The 20,789-nt window shown below is 36.0% G+C and overlaps 1 protein-coding gene across 6 annotated transcripts in view; it reads left to right on the plus strand.

The window, feature by feature from the left end:
- Window positions 1–19,232, plus strand: part of WASHC3 (WASH complex subunit 3) — a 43,635-nt gene extending 24,403 nt beyond the window's left edge. For 3 of the 6 annotated variants that reach the window (XM_019651840.1, XM_019651842.1, XM_019651844.1), the window contains 2 exons: window positions 10,381–10,445; window positions 18,961–19,232. In XM_019651840.1, coding sequence (XP_019507385.1) covers window positions 10,381–10,445; window positions 18,961–19,045 — 150 coding nt within the window. In that variant the 3' untranslated portion in view covers window positions 19,046–19,232. Of the gene's footprint in view, window positions 1–408; window positions 522–10,380; window positions 10,446–12,208; window positions 12,267–18,960 lie in introns of all 6 variants that reach the window. The other 3 variants (XM_019651845.1, XM_019651841.1, XM_019651843.1) reach the window with 2 other exon arrangements.
- Window positions 19,233–20,789: the final 1,557 nt, after the last annotated feature.

Here is a 20,789-nt window from a genome sequence, read left to right on the forward strand (position 1 = left end):
ATGTGAATTGAATAATCTTCTTGGTTCTGGTGGTTCTGATGCATCTGTTGCCAGTAGTGGATGTTGGCCTGGGGAAATGTGACTTCCATTACCTAAGGATGAAGGGTCTCCAACTGATTATTAAGGATGTTCATCAAGAGGTTATGTACCTTGGACCTTGTGAAACTAATCAACCATGAAGTAGAGTGCCCTTTAGATAAGGTGTCGTTTTTGTAAGGGTAATTAAAGGGTTTAAAACCTTGTTTGGGATATGGACAGCCAGATCCATCTGACTACAACTAATAGAAAGAAGCGAGGCTTAGCAGGATGGCAGACTATATGAGTAGTAACTTTGAATTGGGATAAATGGAACTCAAGTGACCACTGTTATCTTCCTTCCTCTGCATTCTGTCTTATATCAAATACAAGGATTGGACAGAGATTTCCCCTAAGGCAGAAAACTGTGACAGCCACTGCTTGGGGGCCCCTGGGGTGTTACTATGCTCTGCCATGGCCTCAGTATCTGGAGAACCTAGAAACAGGTAACTTTTTACTGTTTTTTTGGCAAAGAACTACCAAAATTACTTACTGTCTACTAAAGTCAGTGAACTAGACTCTAAGGAAACCATGTGTGAAGAATTACTATGCCAGTTTGACATACTATGATTTGTCAATATTCTGGCTGCCCTTTGAACCTATCCCCAAGTTGCCTTCAGAGTTAGAGCGTTCAGGACCAGTTATACCGTGTACACATTTAAATGTTGAGAAGTATTGCTTTTAAATGATGTATTTGCCTTTTTGTTTATTCTTTGCTATTTTATTTTTTATATATATGTTTGTTAGAGAGCAGTAAACAGTGATATTGCTAAGTTCAGGTTTTAAATTTCTTACTTTTCCTGATGTTTGAGGTTAGAATACTGAAAGAAAAACACGTAGTGGGCAGGGACTACTAAGTTAGATGGCTGTCTGTATCCATTTGGTAATGTTGTATGCACCTGCCTTGATTCTTATCTATTGTGTTGTCGGAAAAGTCATGATGCACTTTTGCAATGAAAACAGAAAAAAACACGTCATGGCTTTCCCAACAACTCAATATATTCCTTATATTGTCTTTGCTAATAACTACTGTTGCCATAATGATACAGCTCAGAATATTTTAATACTGATATCACATTTTTCATTATAGTTATCCTCAGGTGGCATTCAATTACCATGAAAGTGTTGATTTGTGAATAATTTGTTTCCAGGAACTAATTATTGGGTTGTCGGAAACGTCACGATGCATTTTTGCAATGAAAAACAGAAAAAATATGTCATGGCTTTTCCAACAACCCAATATTTAACCTTAACTATTTTTTATTTATAGTGTTTATGGTTTCTAGAAAGATATGTTTTGAACTGTGAACCTGGCTCAGGAGGGTTTGGAATTCTCAATGATAGTTGAAGAATTCTTCCATCCCAGCAAGCTGGTATATACAGATGTCAGTCTTCATTCGAGTTGTAGAAGAGTATTTGGCTACTGTACACATGAATTCTTTGTTTTTAATAATATATCAGATAATTAAAAATTAATTTAAATTTTAAAATAATTTAAAAGGGGCAGAAAGAGAAACAAAATTGAGGATGCAAAATAATCTTAAAAATAATTAATAAGGAAATAAATTTAGGGTGCTAAATTTGTCAAATCAGTTTTTCTTAAATATAGAAGTATATTTGCAGAATATATTTCTTCAGGAATATATTCTCTATATAATACTTTTGTGTTACTGGTATCATAATTAAAATAATTGAGATAATGTATAGGACAGCTTATCTAAAACAGTCCTTTCAAACCAAAACATGTAATTCTTTATTTTAGCTTATTTATTTTGCTAAATGCCACTAAAATGTACCTCATCTGCCCTACATTGACTATAACACTGGATATACTTCTGTATGCCTCCGCCCACAAAAGAAAAGAAAAGAAGGACTATAAGCAAGCAAGCAAACAAGGGGAGGCAACTTTTAGAGGATAAGCTTAAGGTAGTTTTCAATTTCATAGGACTTTCCTTTCAGTGATATATAAAATGGGAACCAAAAAAGATGGGGCATTTAGCAGAAAAATATTTTTAACTTTTGACTTCATGTCTTTCATTCCAACTTCTTTAAACAACTTCTTAGCTCTTACTTAGAAGTTATGGCATGACTCTTAATGTTCATAAGGAAGCTTTTGAAGATATACACTAACAATGACAGTTTTTATACTTGCTGAAATGTGTGGTATAATTCTTTTACTCCGGTCCAATTATAAATTTTTAGTTACCCAGTTTTGATTTCTCAGGGCCCTTCTATCTTTTTTTCCTACTGACTACCTCTGTCAGGAATAAGGTACCTCCGATAAAAGTTTTCCAAATTCGTGAGGAGGAAATAATAGTAATGTAAATTAGTTACTTACTTAGATTTACTCTTTATAGAAATATTGTGATTCTCACCTTAACTATAAATTTGGTTCTCTAAGATTATGGTTAATTAATGGGAAAAAAAAGTGAAACCCCGAGGAGCAAATGAGCTATTGTATTATGAGGAGGTGAACTCACCTCAGGTGGGAAAGAAGTGTCTCAGAGATTTTAGAGACCATCAACTTGAAGGAGGCACTTTAGCACCATATTTGGACAAGGATCTCAGATACTGGAAGCATTCATAATGGGGTGGACACTTCTGGTGTGGAAAATAATGGGCCTTGAATAGATCATTGCAATGTAAGATGCAACAACATACCTCATTTGTAAGTTAATTTTTTGGTAAGGATTACTTTGTAATTTGGAGAAAATGCTAATATGCTAACTATATGTTTTAAAAGGAAATAAAATTCAAAATATTTTATTGGGAAAAATGAATGAAATTATATGTTCCTCTACCTGAAGATATATACATCTTTTGTATTTATCTTAATACTGAAATTTTTTTAAAAATCTCTGGACCTACGTACAGTTTACCAGAGTTTTTCATAGTATAATACAACATCCCAACTTTTCTTATTCTTTTCCCAACCTGAGTTCACAAATGACTCTTATTCAGTTAGTTGGTTAGACCATGTGCTGTTGACACATTAATATCAGATTCAGGACCGTTCATTGTGGTTCTGTAGCCACGTGGAATGCCTAATTCTGGCCATCTCTCTTTAAATGGGTACCTATGGGCACTGAATGAGAGATTCATAATATACCAGTTCAAACACATTACCACTACTGAAAAATTAGTTCAAAAGTGAATATTCTGTGGTTTCAATCAGTAGAACTATCTTTATCATTAATTACTAAAACTTCTTTATATCTTTTATTGCTATATTTGGAGATATTTCTTTAAGTCCTCTTGAATAGATACATATAGCAATAAGTTTCCAAAAACTGAATAAGAAACTATCTGAACTTGTTAAACTTTTAATTCAAGTAGTGAATTCCAAAATGATTTGCTATAAAAATTCTTTTTAAAGTTTTTATTCCTAGAAAGTAAACATATAGATTTAGAAAATTCTAATCAATACATGTTTTCAATAACAACTATCATTTGAGTGAAGTGAGGTATAGCAAAGTATAATGTAGCTGATGTATTCATAATGGTGTTATAGCATCGATTAGCCTATCAAAGCAAGTCTTTAAATTATTGTTTTTGCATTATAATAAAGGGAGGAAAATGGGTCTTCCAGAGCACCAAATTACTCCCAAATCAACAAATACTTGAGGAGCTACGAAATGGTTAATACCTAATATTTATCATATTACAAATATATCATATTACAATGACATGGGAAAACTGATGCAGCTATATTTTGAGTCTCAGAACAAGGGATTCCCTAACTGTTTGAAATAAATTTTTAAAGGTTTTCTTGATAGGCATTTAGACTAACCTTTGTTCCCATGCCTAAAAGGTACAGATGGAACTGCTAACATGTAATTTTATGAATAAAGTAAGAGTAGCTGCCTTACCAGTTTCCTGGAGCCTGGTCATGGCCTGTGTCATTTTATCATGTGATTTGTTCCTTCATCTTTAATGATAATCTGATGCAGTTAGTGAGGAATACTTTCTCCCTGTGGCACTGATCTCTTGAGAGAACCATTGAAAAGGAATAATTTCCTCTTAGCTCCATAGACACTGTGAATTGTGCCAGTCAAGATTTGTGAGCTGCTTTTTTGCCCACATACTTAGGTTCACATTAATGACGCATGGAGGCAACGGTATCAGAGTTAATATCAGAATCAGTCATTTTCTAAATCTGTACAGTCATTAGAAATAAAGCTTTCCTTTTTTTAGATAGCCATCTTCGTTCTACAGTGATTAAGAGGTTTAAATGAATTTTGCATTCCTTCACTGAAAGCTTCCAGAACGAGAAAGGGTAGAGCATACACTTGGCTTTTGTGTCATGGTTTGTCTAGTAAATATTCATCATCTGTTATATAGAATATTTCATCTGAAAATTTTATCCTAAATATAACACCCTACTAGTACATTTCATAAAATTCAGTATAGATATTTCAAAGAGAACATTATTGAAAATCAAAAGGCAAGGAAATGATTGAGTCCATTTTACTAAGTCAAAATTTAAGTAACAGGAGCCTGATTGGCTCCTTTTTCCACCTATAGCATCTTTTCAATCCTACTCGTTCCCTCTCCCTCCAAATAAAACACGCACTGTCCACCTATCAACTCAGTAGATCTTTTCTTTATTGTTGACCTAGGTAAGGAAGAAAACTTCATAAACTTTATATTTTCCGTCTTTTCTAACTGAATTGTGATTCAAACTCATAAACTGAGAGGGAAAACTCTAAAATATAAGGCACTTTTTTGTTATTTTAAAAAAGGAAAGTAATTTATCTCTATTAGATTGAGTAAGAGGATTTTGTTTTTCTCCTTCTAATCTAAAACTTTAGGAAAATTTCAACATGTTTTATAAAGGAATGTAGTAGCTTGGCTTTCATTAACACAATAACACGTAAATGTAAATATTGGCAGTCCTGTACCTCCAACCAGTTTTTGTGATATAAGAAACTAGTGTTTAACTATTAGTGCTGCCATCATAATTTCATTACTGTGGCTTCTTTACACACTTTCTCCAGTGACGCAAGTAGACATGATTTTTTGGAACATCAAACTTATGGCTGACTTCTCTCTTCTTCATTACTTATGTTGGACAAACTGCCATTATCACTTGCCAAAAATAATCCCACAGTTCAGTAGACTTCAGTTTTGAGGCCTCTCATGTCCTTCTCAGACCACCAGTAGCCTTGTCTCTTAGAGATTAGAAATTGGACACTTCTTTGATGTTTAACAAACCAGACTATTCCTTAACCTCTAAGAATGAATATAACAAAACAACCAATTTTCTAAGCAACATCACTAGAAACAAAGCAGCAAATCCCTTTGGAATGCATTCTTTGTAACACAGGCCGAATTATTTTTATATCAACATTTATGAGATTTTTATTAAGGTAATGATAATAGTAAAGTCTCTAATAGGGGAAGATATGATAAATTTTATGTATCTTTATCTATATTCAGAAACAGAAATGACTAAAAACTCACTAAATTTTGGTAATATCTGTATTCTTTTGCTAGAATCAGCCTTGAGAAACTAAGAGTAAAATACAGAGCTTGTAGATTTAGACTTCTATTGTTCTTATACTATAACCAAGTCCATGAAACTAATGTTAAAATAGGGAGCTTATTTAATTCCACCAACTTCCCTGTTCCTATTCCTCCCTTCCCTTTTACCACCTTCCCTCACTCCCACCCTCCACACACTTTCTTTGCTGTATTTTAGAAAATGTGTTTTTTTTTTCAGTCTCATTTCTTTTCCCTTCTGTTTTCTCCGTTTTGTAACTTGTTTGTATAACCTTTCCAATGATATCCTGTGGATTATGCTAAAGTATAGTAAATAAGTTACACAGTCAAGTTTGTAGAAAGACCTTATACCATCAAGCCATAGTTAACAGAAACTGAGAGGTCTTTTTAAAGAAGTAAGACATTAACTCTGCACTTTTCCCCTTTTCTCCTTAGCACTTCAGTGTTTTTTATGAAATGTTTCAAACTTCTAACTTTCCCTGTTATACTAAATAGTGAATGGCATTTAATTATCAAGTAAAATTCCCAACCTTGTTGTTCAAGTGGTCAACTTTCTCCTCTACTATTAAAGAAAATTTATTATTATGTGAGCATTAAGTACATTTTATTTAAAAATCTTCCTCTCAAATCTCAAGTTCCGGGTAGTATATTTTAAAAGTGGTGCAGGTTTTAATCTTATGCTTAACTTTATCCCAAATGTGAGAGTCTGTTAGCATTCCAGTGCCCCTAAGCAAGTAACTGCTTTTTTTTTTTTTTTTTTGGCTTTCATTTATCCTTAAACTTTATAAGCTAACAAAAGGCCCAGAGTTTTACCTTCTACTGTCTTTGTCTTCCAAACCTACCATATTTTATTTTTCAGAGTACCTGCCCCATGGGACAGTATTACTTTCAGCAGTATGGTTTTGAAGAAAATTTTGTGATGGTGCTCTTTATTTTCATCCATTTAATATTTAGGATGCATTTATGCATCCATTGTTATCCAAGTCTTAATAGATTAAATTTTACTAATGTATAAAATACAACATCCCAGTTATGAAGAGAAATGTATGAATGGGCCTGTGACAGCCATGCCTTTGCTACCTCTCAGGAGCGAGTGTCTACCTGGAAACTTGCAAATGGGAAAGAAAGCCTTCGCTTTCCCAACTTCCTTTCCCCTAGCAAGCTGTGGAGAGAGAACTTGGACTTTTTCCTCCTCCATAGCAAAATAAAAGATTATGGTTGTAGAAGGCATTTTTACTGGACATTTTAAAAAAAGTAAAAAATTAAACTTGTAATATATTTTCTGGTTTTAAAAATGAGGATTATAGTTAATCAAGACCTGAACTTAATTTGGCAAGATCTGTAACCATGAGAGATATATGGTCAATAACTTTGAAGACTCTTCATATTGAATTTAGAATCCATTTGACTCATATTTAGCATATGCTTGCCTGGACTTAAACACAGATTTTATTGGGTAAAATGTAAAATAAAATCAGCATTTTGAAGGAGGGAAATATCTGGACAAGTATGCGTTTGTTCTTAAAAAATAGGTTTGAGACAAGCATACGTATGATAGATTATTTAAAGATTTGTATATATTTCTGTGTATTTGTGTTTTTTATTTTAAATAAACTCTAATCCCATATTCAAGACTCACCTCAGCAAATCCTTTCTGCGCGTCAACTCTGCCTGCCTTTCCTTGGTTCTAACATTGCCCATTATGCAGGCCTCTGTTATCAATGTCATGCTTGTACTGTGGTCATCTGTTTAGCATATCTATCAGACTGTACTCCCTGAGGGCAGAGGCTGATGATATTTTGATTTTCTCAGCATAAAGCACCATGCTGCCATAGTGATATTAAACATTGAGGTGTGGAATTGTGATACCAGAATTCTACAACTAACCACATTTACTTCTAACCACCCTGTAAGATCCCTGAGACCAGAAAACTGTAAGATCCTCTGAGATCCTGCGAGACCTCAAGGGACAACTGCAAAAGAAAGCAGGGAACCTTGGCTGAACCGGTGCCCAGAAACTTCAGGGGAGGGCTATGAGAAATTGGATCAGAGCTCCTACGGGGCCTCTTTCTCTATTTACTCAGAAATAAATAGAAATTTACTTGAAAAGGGAACTGATTTGATGGATAAATAAACATTTATTGAAAGCTCACTTGTAAAGTTCAACACTGAATGTCACAGCTGGCTAGTAACATGGGAGGAGGACCAAAGGGAAGGTACACAGCAGCAAGAGCGAGGTGACTGAGTTTCTTTCCACGTGGGCCCTGGCTCCGCTTAGCCCTCCCGCCTACCTCGTGGGATGAAGAGGTGGGAGGGAGAGAATCCCAGCCGTGCGTTCAGTTTTAAAGCGCAGTGACCCCACTTAACTTTTGAAGGTGATATAATCAAAGTCCTCAAGTTGAACACATCAGATTAATACATCCTCATCTTTTGGGATGATGTGAAGAGGAGTTGACAAAGAGACTTGATTGCATCTCCTTAGAGCTTTATAAATGAGCTTTCAATAAATGTTTATTTATCCATCAAATCAGTTCCCTTTTCCAGTAAAGTTGTATTTATTTCTGACATAGCCTTTTCTTACTGTTTTGATGTTCTTATCCTGAACTTTGAAATTCACGTACTCTCAATGTTTTTGCAACTTATACACTTCTGGAATTATCATTGCCTAGTGTTGGTATCCGTGTGGGGAAGGCGTATAATCAGAGTCCCAGGAGAGCTCTTGAATTTTATTTGATCTTTGTGCATAATATGTCCAAATGGAATTGGACATTGCTTGTAAAAAGAGCATTAACATAGTTATACTTAAGAGTAAAAAGCTCTGAAACCTTTATTTGAAAAGAAATGTATTCATGCTGTTAAGTATTCATTGTGCCTGTCCAGCTAAGGCTTTAATCATTTGAATTATCAATGTTTTCTTCCTTTTGGTGACATAAGAGAGAGAATATAATACCTGGCTTCTATACAGCAGAATTAGTAATGGAAAAGCTCAAATATTTAATTTGGGCTTATATGGTATTGGATAACACTGCTCCATTAAGTCAGTTAAAATGTGTACCTCATTAGATTATTTGAGTGCTATGCACATTCTAATATAAAAGCAAAATAAGAGTTATTGTAAATGAACCATCTAAACTGAGCCACCTGTTTTAGGTGATATGTGGAGACATATATAGGAGGCTTTATTTTTTTTTTAGCTTCTATTTCTTTATTTGTCCAGTTTTATTAAGAAATAATTGATGTATATCACTGTTTAAGGTGTGCAGTGTGATGGTTTGATTTACATATATTGTGAAATTATTACCACAGTAGGTTTAGTTAACATCTGTCAGCTCATGTAGATGCAATAAAAAGAAAAAAAAAATTCTTGTGGTGAGAATGGTTAGGACCTACTCGCCTGTATCTCATACAGCAGTGTGACTGTTGTCATCAAGTTGTACGTTACATCCCAGGACTGACGTGTCTTCCGTACAACTGGAAGTTTGTACCTTTGACCACGTTCCTCCAATTCCCCCTCCCCCACCCACTTCTACCTCTGATAACCACAAATTGGTCTCTTTTTGTATGAGTTTGTTTTGCTTTGTTTTAGAATCCACACGTAAGTGAGATCATACAGTATTTGTCTTTGTCTGTCTGACTTCTTTCACTTAGCATAATGCCTTAAAGCTCTATCCATATTGTCGCTAATGGTAGGATTTCCTCATTTTTTATGGCTGAATAATATATCTACGAGTATATAGATATAGATATCTAAGTAGATAGAGCTATATGGACATATATTTCACAACTTGGTTATCCTTTCACCTATCAAGGGGCACTGAGGTTGTTTCCACGTTTTTAGCTAATTATAAACAATGCTATGAACATGGGGTGCTTGTTATCGTCTCAAGTTAGTGTTTTCGTTTCCTTTCCCAGAAGTGGAATTGCTGGGTCATATGGTAGTTCTAGGTTTTGAAATTTGTTTAGGAACCCCCATATGTTTTCCATAGTGGCTGTACCAATTTTCAGTTTCACCAGCAGTACATGAGAGTTCCCTTTTCTCCGCATCCACTCCAGTATTTGTTATCTCTCGTCTTTTTGATGATGTCCATTCTAAAAGGTGTAAGGTGATAACCTCATTGTGGTGTTGATTTGCATTTCTCTAATGACTAGTGATGTTGAGCATCTTTTCATGTAACTGCCGGCTACTCGTATATCTTCTTTGGGAAAATATCTAATCCAATTTTTAAATTGGATTATTTGTTTCTTTGCTATTGACTTGTATGAGTTCTTTGTGTATTTTGGATATTAACCCCTTATCAGATATATGGTCTGCGTATATGTATTTTTTTCCATCCTGTTGGTTATCTCTCTATTTTGTGATGGTTTCTTTTGCTCTGCAGAAGCCTTTTAGTTTAATGTAGCCCTACTTGTTTACTCTTTATTTTGTTGCTTGTGCTTTAGGTGTGATTTCCATAAAAATCATTATCAAGATCCATGTCAAGGAGCTTTTTTCCTGTGTTTTCTTCTAGGAGTTTCATGATTTCAGTCTTTAATTCACTTTGAGTTAATTTTTGTGAGTGGTGAAAGATAAAAGTATAATTTCATTCTTTTACATGTGAATATCCAATTTTCCCAGCACCATTTATTGAAAAAACCCTGTCTTTTCTCTATTGAGTATTCTTGGCTCCCTTGTCAAATATTAGGTGACCATATATATTCGGCTTATTTCTGGGCTCTTCAATTCTGTTCCATTGGTCTCTTTTTCTGTTTTTATGATGGAGGCATTTTTAATAACTGAATTATTATATTGTGTCCTTTGCTTAGGGTGTTCCAGTCATGGCAATAAGAAACAAAATGATATCGGAAGGACTAGACCCAGATCTTCTTGAGTAAGTAATTCTTCTAATATAATGATATCATTGTCAAGACATTGAATTTATCAGTTAAAATAAAAATATTTCAAACTCACTGTATTTTTTCCTATACAGTGTTTTATAATTGAGGAAAACACCTTCATAAATAGTGTCTCTGCTATGTTACAAAAATGCAAAATCTACCCTATGCTACTGAAACCAGCCTTTGCACATTTAAGGGCATTTACAATAGATCAGTGATGAACCTAGATATCCAGAAGAGATGGAGTTTGATGACAGCTTTGTTGCATAGCAGTAGGGTCCATAAGAAGTAGTGTTTTTTTCCATACTACCTACTTTCTCTCCCTCCCTCCCTTCCTTCCTTCCTCCCTTCCTTCCTTCTTTCCTCCCTCCCCTCTCATCTCCTCCCCTCCTCTCTTCTCTTCTCCCTCTTGCTCTTCCTCTCCTTCTCTTTCTTTTTCTTCTTTTCTCTCTCTCACTCTCATATATCTATCAGATTTTCATTTAAGACCTTAGTGTATAGAAAAGTTACCATAATCTAAGTTGAGCCAGATTGAGAAATAAATAGGGTAAAGCCACTCTAGGTTCACATTAATCATTATTATTGAAACTAGATGTTGGCTTGTGTGAGTTTTATTAAATATTTTTTTGAGAAATGCTGAAAATTTGTGGCTCAGAAATTTTACAATGATGTATTCCAACCAAGCAAACCTGGCTACATAGCTCATCCAGGATAAAATATATCTTAATGTATTATTCAGAACTAGACTGTTTTGTAAGTATCTAGATACTTGTAAACAGTCTTTCCAGTTTGGAGTTTTTAGTTCACCCCAATGTATTTAGCTATGTTATCCAGGCATTCATACTATACTAGCAGTATACTACTTTAGAATTTTTTTTGGCGCTCAGCCCTTCAAGAAAATGTGTTCATTTTGGAGGTGAAACACCATAAAACAGCCCTTTTTTCACATTTTATCATCAAAAATATGAAATTTGAGAATTTTTAACAAGTTTTTAAGAACATATTTTCAACATGTATCTGCATTTAGTAATGTCCAAGTAGTAAACAGTTCAATGGCATGGACTGGTAATTTGAACTGAAGTATCTTGAGGATATTTGACATTTGTTCTGGAAATTGTTTCTAACACACACACACACACACACACACTTTAAAAGTAGATGGATTGTGACATATATTTTAATGTGATTGAACATATGGGTCCAATCCATTTTGGTACTCACTGTAATATATATTGTAAGTATATTTAACATTGACCATGACCTTTTCTTTACTTCTGGAAATACACAGTAGACCTTCTATAATAACAGAGCTAAAATGACCTCTGAAATGATGGTTTTTCTCTCTAGAGAAAAATGTAATAAATTGAAAAGTAGCATCTTAGTAAGTATCAACATACATTGACTATCCAATCCCTTTAGCCCCTGTTGCCCCTGTTGGCTTCATTTCATCCCCTGTTCAGACTACACCTGCTTCATAACCCTTTACTTCACCAGCTACCCACACGAGCAGCTTGAAAGTCATCCTTGATTGTGCCCCCTTCCCTCCACTTTACTATATCAGTCACTATGATTATTTCAATTTTAATATCCCTCACATCTGACCACATCACATGCCTCCATGTTGATTGCTGTTTAGTTCAAGCTCTCATCATTTCTCACCTGAATTATGATAATAGTTCCTGATTGGTTTCCCTGTTCTCTTTTAATCTGTTACTAAAGCCTAAATGTATCTGTTCATACTTCATTCTTCATTCAGATCTTTCTGTGACTCTTCTACGGCCTTCAACATGCAATCTAACATATTAGAATTGCAGGTAAATGCTTTTATCATCAAGACCCAGATTCTCTCTCTAGCATCATTTCTTGCCTATCTTATGGAGCTGTAACCGACTACTGGAAGTTCTCTGCATGTATCCTTTTCCTATTCCCTTTTGGTGTCTTTGAATGTTTTCTCTCTTCTCCATGGAGCTCCCTTGCCCCAACTTATTGCCCTGGCTGGTTTCATAATTCAAGGCTCCATTTAGGTATCACCACCCTAAGAAGTCCATGGATGGCTACCAAGGGGAGAACCCTCGGTACCCCTAATAATTCCTTGACGTGTCCCACTTAGCAAGTTTGAGGGTATGTCATTGCCTGTAAATGTTGAGAAACATTCAGTTGCAAGATGGTGCCAAGTTTTAGGGTAGAATTCCAGTAACAGCTCAAACATCGTCTTACAGAAAAGCTGCTTCTCAACCACAGCCTGGAGCCGGAATTCTGCCCCATTACCTCATACGTGCAGGCCATTGGTCACAAGGGGCACTGGTTGGAGTGGGGGTGACTCACGAGAACCTATCACCACTACTGCTAGCAAACCAGCTCCAACTGCATTTAGCCAGATATGATAAATGGAGTCAACTGCCTAGTTAATGAGGAATTCTGGCACTTTGGTAATCATGTTTACAGAAAAGTTAAGGAGACTCACTTTGGGAGAAAAATCTGAGCTGATGAAGGAGAAGAAAATGTGCCACCCAAGTGAAGAGTGTACTTTCATTTAGAGTCTTAGGTACATAGTAAGCCTCAGCCAAGAACTTTCAGTAAAGATTGTTCTGTTTTCTTTTTTCTTTTAAAGTATAAACATACACTTTTTTTTATTAGCCTTAGATAGTAAAACAGACTCATATAACTGTTAAAAGAAATAGTCTAGATTTGTCTGAACTGAGCAAAGAGCAAAGCTGAGGTTGATGTAAAATAAATACTGATCAGAAAATACATTGTTATTTGATTGTATATAAAATTTCAGAAGCTAAATGTACATAATTTTAAACTAAAATAGTTTACATGATAAGGGAGAAGAGAACCTAGCTCTTTTCCTAAAAGAATGACTTTCATTGAATTCTAGAAAGTCTGTAAAACTTTAGAAAATGCCTAATAATTACCAAATAAATTGTATTTGTTTGCTACTTCTAAGTGATTAATTATTTTTAAAACTCCAAGTTTTTGAAAATAATAGTTCTTATAGAACCAAGAATTAGTCCTGTTTAGCTTGCAAAAATTAGTTTCTAATGCCCCTGAAAGAAAAGATACGTGAAAGAGTACCTTTGTCACCACCATATGCAGAAGAGTTTAATGGGAATGAAAATGGAAATTTTTAAGGTAAATTTGTTTTAGTTTTGTATTCAGAAATAGGTAAATAAGGCACAAGTAAACCGTGCCTTATAAAGTCTTCCAATCAATGCCTGGATTTTTTACCAGGGGAAAAAAAACGAAAAAAAACACGTTTCTCTCATATCTTGTTCTGTGTTTACATTTATGCCCCAGAATTAAGGTTAGTTACTATTATTATGCAGTAGTTAATATTTTTACTACTCTAGAATACAGAGATTAGCCCCTGGGCCCGCCCATCAGCTAGAGATGAAATTTGTGATGGTGAAGGCTCAGGCTAAGGCAGACTTTAGTAATGGTCAGCTTGCTGGGTTTCGGGTTCTGCCCTGCCACTTTCTAGCTATCTGACCCTGGACTAATTACCTAATCTCTCTGTGCACCAGTTTCCTCATCAGTATAATGGGAAATGGAAGAATTCATAGAGGTGTTCAGACTAAGTAAGACAAAGATGTAAGCACTTAGCACAGCTCTAGAGAAGCAGGAAGTGTTAGTTGTGATTGATAAATGTAGTGGAGGAAGATGTAGAAAGTTCTAAACAATTTACCAAGCTTTTAGATCACAACTTGTTTATAATCCTGTAGTTAGCTGTATACCATTGTGACGAGACAGTAAAGAGTTAACAGGAACGGACTTGTGAGCTGGTAAAAAGGAGCTTAAACATGAACCACTTGGCTCTGTCTCCCCTGGCCAGCACTGTACCTGCAGGCACAAGCACCTTACATCCATCATAGGTGGGAACAGAACAGATCCCAATCGCAACAGCAACCTCCTGCATGCTAACAAACACCCATCATAGACGGGAACAGAGCGGTTCCCAGGAGAAGACAATTGTAACAGCACCCCCCTGCAAGCTGACAAGCACCCAACATCCTACTTAGAAAAATGTAAAACTCGGGCTAAACAGAAACCTGGCGCAGCTGTCTCCATCAGACTCTGCCCTGGCAAACTTCTTCTGCCAGTGTTCCTCGTACCCCTCTGTCTCGGCAGCTCTCTATCAGACTGCCCTGACAAAGCTCCTTTTGCCAGTTCCAAACTGAACTCTCTCTCCCTGCCTGACTTGCAATAAATCTTTTTGCTCCTGTAGAGTCTTGTGAATGCTTTCACGTTCTGCAAATGACCAGGAGTTCATTCTATGCCAGGACACACTGTTTTTAACAAAGAGATGGTTACCATACACAGAGTAGTTACCTTTCTGAATTATATTCTGTTATACTGAAAAATCTGTATTTTAAACGTTGCAGTAAAGAATAGACTTCCGAATGAAATTCAGCTGGTCATACTCCATATTAGTAAAAGGGTACAGTTTACAGCATATTGATTTGACTAAAGAAAGCATGTAATTGAATTTAAGTTACTCTGCAGGCTTCGAATAGAACCAGCGCAGTTGGCATTTGTCCTAGAGATATCTATTCAAAAGATTTATACCCTTCTCCCAGACTGTGGAAAGACCTGTCTTATGGTTGCCAGGAACAAAAGTAACCACCGCAGCCTACTTATCACTGAGACAAAGGGGATTTATTAGTGTTCACCAAAAGGATACTGGAAAGCAAGACTTTCTCTTAATTATATTCACGGCATGTCCGACAGATTTCCCTGCCCGCCAAGGGAACTCCCTTTCTGCCAGTGATCTTTGCCTACCTCTTGGTACACAACAGCATTAATGGATTAAAGGTTGGGTTGGGGCTGATTGAGGATAGAAGAGGCCTCAATTCCCCAACTGGACAATTCCAAAAGTAAGTTGTTTTCACTCGTTCCATTTTGTTCATTCTTGTTAAGCTGGGTTCCCATTCAATGTAATTGCCAGTCCTTAACTACTGGCTGGCAGACTGGCTAGAAAGTATAGGACAGGAGAAAACAATGTCAAAAAATTGTGATTGATCCACTGGTGGAGACCTTGATCACAAGAGTGAGGGAGATAATAAAAATAAAAAAAGACAGTGTTACTGGAGCATTTGAGATTTTGCTCCCTGGTATATGTTGTCAGTTTGGCTCAAATAAGCTCTTATAAAAATTTAAAAAAAAAAAAGGTAGTGTTACACTATCCAACCAAAAGTTTGCTCATCAATGTATCCTTTGGATTGGTTTATGACCAAAAGGGGGAACTGGGAATAAAAAAAGGGTTCTTCTATAGATTGCATCCTCACTGAGTGATCTGATCATAAATTCCTAACTGGGCAGGTCATGGTGGATAGTCATGTCCCAGGCATATAACTTCTTTAATAACGGGTTTATCTTTGCCTTAAGCAAGCCCTGTCCATTGTTTCTGTGCACCTAGGTTAATCTTTGAAATAACCACCCTCAGGAGAGCACATAAGCTTGTAAACTATCCTGTAATCCAATCCCCGCATCTATTTTTCTCACCTCCATGTAATGTTCCTTACATTCCCTCCTTAATTCCAAATGCATAAAAGAAGCTGCAAAACTGTTATTCTCCAGAGCATTTGAGATCTTGCTCCCTGGCATATGTCCTCAGTTTGGCTCAAATAAAATCTTCTAAAAATTCAAAAAAAAAAAAAAGTTGGTGTTAAAAAGCAGTCGTGGTCTGTCAAAGGCTAAACCTCTAGCTATAAAATAAATAAATCAGAGCGATATAGTGTACAGCATGGTGACTATAGTTAACAATATTTTATGTTTGGAAGTGGCTAAGAGAGTAGATCTTAAAAGTTTTCATAACAAGAAAAAAATTTTTTTAGCTATATATGGTGGTGGATGTTAACCAGACTTATTGTGGTGATCATTTCACAATATATACAAATATCGAAATATTCTGTTATATACCCGAAACTAATATAATGTTATATGCCAATTAAGTCTCAATTTTAAAAAACAAGTTAAGACAAACAATAACAAGTATTGGCGAGGATGTGAAGAAATTGGAAACCTGTGTACTGTTTGTGGGAATATAAATGATGTAGCCACTACGGAAAACAGTATAGCAGTTCATGAAAAAAATTAATCATAGAATTACCATATTTTCCAGCAATTGCACTTCTGGGCATATATCCAAAAGAAGTGAAATTAAGAACTCAAACATATATTTGTACACCCATGTTCATAGCAGCAGCATTCACAACAGCCCAAAGGTGGAAACAACCCAAATGTCCATCCATGAGTGGGTCAACAAGATGCACTCGATGCACACAACGGAATATTCAGCCTTAAAAGGAAGGGACATTCTGATATATGCTACAATATGGATGAACCTTGAAGGCCTTTACTATGATAAATGAAATAAGCAAGGCACAAAATGACAAATCTTACATGATTCCACTTAGAAGAGTCAGATTCATAGAGACAGAAAGCAGAATGGTGGCTGCCAAAGGCGGTAGGGAAAGAAGCCTGGGGAGTTATTGTTTCATGGGTATAGAGTTTCAGTTTTGCAAAGTGAAAAGAATTCTGGAGATGGTGGTGATGATTGCACAACAATGTGAATGTAAAATAAATGACTACTTAAGAATCCCAAACTTAGTAATGCAATTTCAGCGAAAACTTACATTTCATATAAGTTCTCCCCACCCTCCACCTATTGGCTCCTGCCAAGTGGTCTGATCTCATCTACTGTTGCACTCCAATATACCTTACGCTCTAGCTACCAAATGGCATACTTTATTTTAATCATCACAAGAATCCAGTTACTTGGGTACATAGTTGTTAATAGCTTCCCCAAAGCTACCCAACAAGTAAGTAGCAAGGCTGGGATTTGAACCCAAGCAGTCTGGCTCCAGAGTTTGTGTTCTTAACCACTATGCTATAGGCAGCATCACATATATCAAGAAAGTGCTTACACATATAAATTAATTTTATAATCTCACTTCCTTCTCGGTAGGCTGCTTTTACCCTTTTGTTAAATAGCATGTATTTTAGGGGAGTTGTGTACATTGTTTTATTTGTTTGTGCTTCCATAGATACACTAACATAATTTTGTAGTATTCAAATAATTCCCTTTGGTAATTTTTTCCTTTTTCTCAAAGTGAAGACAATAAGAAATCAACTATATAACAAAGAAAAATGTACTGGGGAAAACGTGCCCAGTATTCATGCCCACTGCTAGAGTTCTTGCTTCTAGGGACAGTGATGAAGACTGTGGTCCTGTGTTAGTATTTTAGGCAGAGGGAGCATCAGTCCAAACCTGGAAATGCTGAAGCCAGGTTTCAAGCTTTACTGTATTGAGTGCATGTGACTTCCTCATAAGCACAATCTAAAACTGGACAGCAGAGTAAATGGGTTGATGTGTGACAACTAGGGAGCAGTGCCAGCATTTTTTTCTGTTTTGTAGCATGCCAGATACAATATTAAAAAATACAAGCCAAAGCTCAGCCATAATTTTTCATCACTAAAAGTAAGTAGACTATACATTTTCTTATTTTAGTAATAGCAGTTATTTCTCTGGCAAAGAAGAGTTTTATTTGTTGGTGTTCTAAGTCTTTAATAAGAATCAAGGAGCCTGAGGGAGAAATAACTCTGGTAGTTTTTAATTATTAGGACACAGCAGCTGTATTATTCTTCCTTTCCCTGTTAGTTTCCCCAAAAGTATACTTTACTTACTTAATTTACTTTCTTGGTAGGAGAATAGAGGCTGAGTGATAGTGCTACCATGCTGACTCGGGGATTTACTGCCGAGCACGATGGAGGCTAGCTAGGTGACTATTTTAATGACACCATTAAATTTTCATTTGGGTTTATGATAGCACATCCATGCAAAGTTGGAGCTTCACCATTCTCATATCTCCTTGATTTGCCTAGGGAGTCTTCAAAACACTATTTTTACCAACTCATACTTTTTATATTTATTCTCCAAAGATAAAACATATAAGTGGAAACACTCAGCAAACATGAAGAACCTTGTTTGACCAGATGCTCTTCTCTCGAAAATTTCCATATTGCCTGTGCTTCTTAAGCCATTCTTGAACTCCCTTTCCATTTTAAAATTTCTCCCTGCAGCTTTCCTGAATGTGACGATTTGCCTTTCCTTTCCATTGCTAGCTCCCCCTTCTCTGTACCTCATGCACCCTTGGAGGCTGCATGGCCTCAGCACTGGTCATGCCAGCCTCTCCAGATCCCATCTCTGTCTATAGTTGGATCTCCATGGTAATGAGAAGCAGAAAGTGCTGACGTCGCACACTCTGAAAGGACTGGCAAGAGAAAACTGGCCACAGCCTGGAAAGGAATAGCACTTAATCCCCCCGGTGCTGGAGACGCCAGAAAGAGGCACTTCGTGGTGGAGAGTGGGGCCTCTCTCAGTTAAGGACGCAGACTGGGCAGATTTATTAGCAGCGATATTCTAGGATGAGCCTAATTTACAGTTCGTAAGTGCTTTTTGCAACTGGAAAAACTTAAAAAAATTTTTTTTTCATTCTCTTTCAGGAGGCCAGATGCGCCAGTGCCTGATGGCGAAGGTGAAAAAAATACAGAAGAAAGTTCAGATAGTGAATCTTCTTTTAGTGACTAAGCTTAATTTTGATAGCAATTATATATACATGTGTAGGTGTACATTTACGTGCTATCAGAAAGAGAGCCTGAACTTGAACCCTGAGTCATAAAAACATCAAATAGCCAAATAGCCACCACCAAGCTTCTTCGGTGTTATAAGTAAATAAGTAAATAAATAAATAAATAAATAAATAAAATAAAGCATTTATAACCTGGTAATATGTCTCGTTACCAAAATAAAGGACCTGAACTGAAAGACAAAATAGCCTAAGAAAGTGCAATTAGTGCTATAAATACTAAGATGGAATATTGCAGGGATGCAGTGAGCATTTAATATAAAGTCAATGTGAGGTTATCAAAAACAGACTCAATGCAAAAAAAAAAGTGAATTTTGCTAAGTGAATATTTTGTGACTATTTTAGCATGAAAAATATTACGTGCATTTGTATCATAAATGTTAAAAAAATTAACATTTGGCCAAGAGTAATACTGGATTGAAATTTTCTGTCACAACTTATAGCTTATATATCATATACAATATGGACATAGAACTTATTGGTAGTATTTATTAGCATATTCGTATAGAGCTTTTCACTTGGCCATTAGTTCATATACTATCAAAGTTAGATATTCTTATATTATCAGATAGAAATTGAATTCAAGGTAGTTTCAATGTAGTTCAGACTGAGCAAGCATCATTTTCATCAACTCCTTTATTGCCTAAACAGAAAAAATATATTTAATTTGCACAGGTTTAAAATGATCTCACCTCACCTTTCAAATAATTTTTCATGAATAATTATTTGCACACAGTCTAGAAAATCTCTAAAATACGGTCTACCCTTGGTATCCACAGGAGATTGGTTCCAGGAACCCCACAGACATCAAAATGCACAAATGCTCAAGTCCCTTATATAAAAAGGCACAGTATTTGCCAATAGCCTACACACACCCTCCTATATACTTTAAATCATCTCTAGATTACTTATAATACCTAATACAATGTAAATGCTATGCAAATAGTTGTTATACTGTATTGTTTAGGGACTAATGAGAAGAAAAAAAGTGTGTACGTGGTCAGTACAATTGCAACCCTCATAGGCCTAAGTACATAGTACATTGTCAGCAACCATGTAACATTTCTAAACATTTTAGATCACTTGATACCAAGTCAGCTTAATCCTCTACCCAACAACCTTTGAAGGGACTGAGTATTCCCCTTTCTCCAGTGTGCAGTTACTTTGATAAGCAGCTTATGGCTCTTTAGAGAAAGATTGGGTGAATATTTACTGTATATACTTGTGTTGGCATAGGTGGCATTCTTCAAAGGGCTTTGACCTCCTTTCCCATCAACAGACATGAGATAATAGCTATTGGATAACACTCTCCATTCCAGCACCTAACATCAACCTTCTGCTCACCAGCTCTTGCTTTTGGGAGTTTTACAAGTAAAGACACACTCTCCCTGGAGCACGAGGTACATCATGGTGTAGCAGTCACCACCACAGATCCCTGCACACCAAGGAACCTCACTGCTACTTTGCCACTGATGGTTGTAGACCACAACCTGTTATTGTGGAATCCCGTCATCTCAATTAATACAAGAGAGCCCACAGTAAAAGAACATCGCATCCTACTGTGAATCCTGGCTTACATGCAGCTACCACTGATTTTTTGAAAGATGTCGTTGCCACCCTCATTGGTGTAATCTTTATTGCCTTGCTAAAGAGGGTGTTCTCTGGACGCTTCCTTGGAAAACAGGA

The sequence above is a fragment of the Hipposideros armiger genome, unplaced genomic scaffold, assembly GCF_001890085.2.
Source record: "Hipposideros armiger isolate ML-2016 unplaced genomic scaffold, ASM189008v1 scaffold_168, whole genome shotgun sequence".
Classification (NCBI taxonomy): domain Eukaryota; kingdom Metazoa; phylum Chordata; class Mammalia; order Chiroptera; family Hipposideridae; genus Hipposideros; species Hipposideros armiger.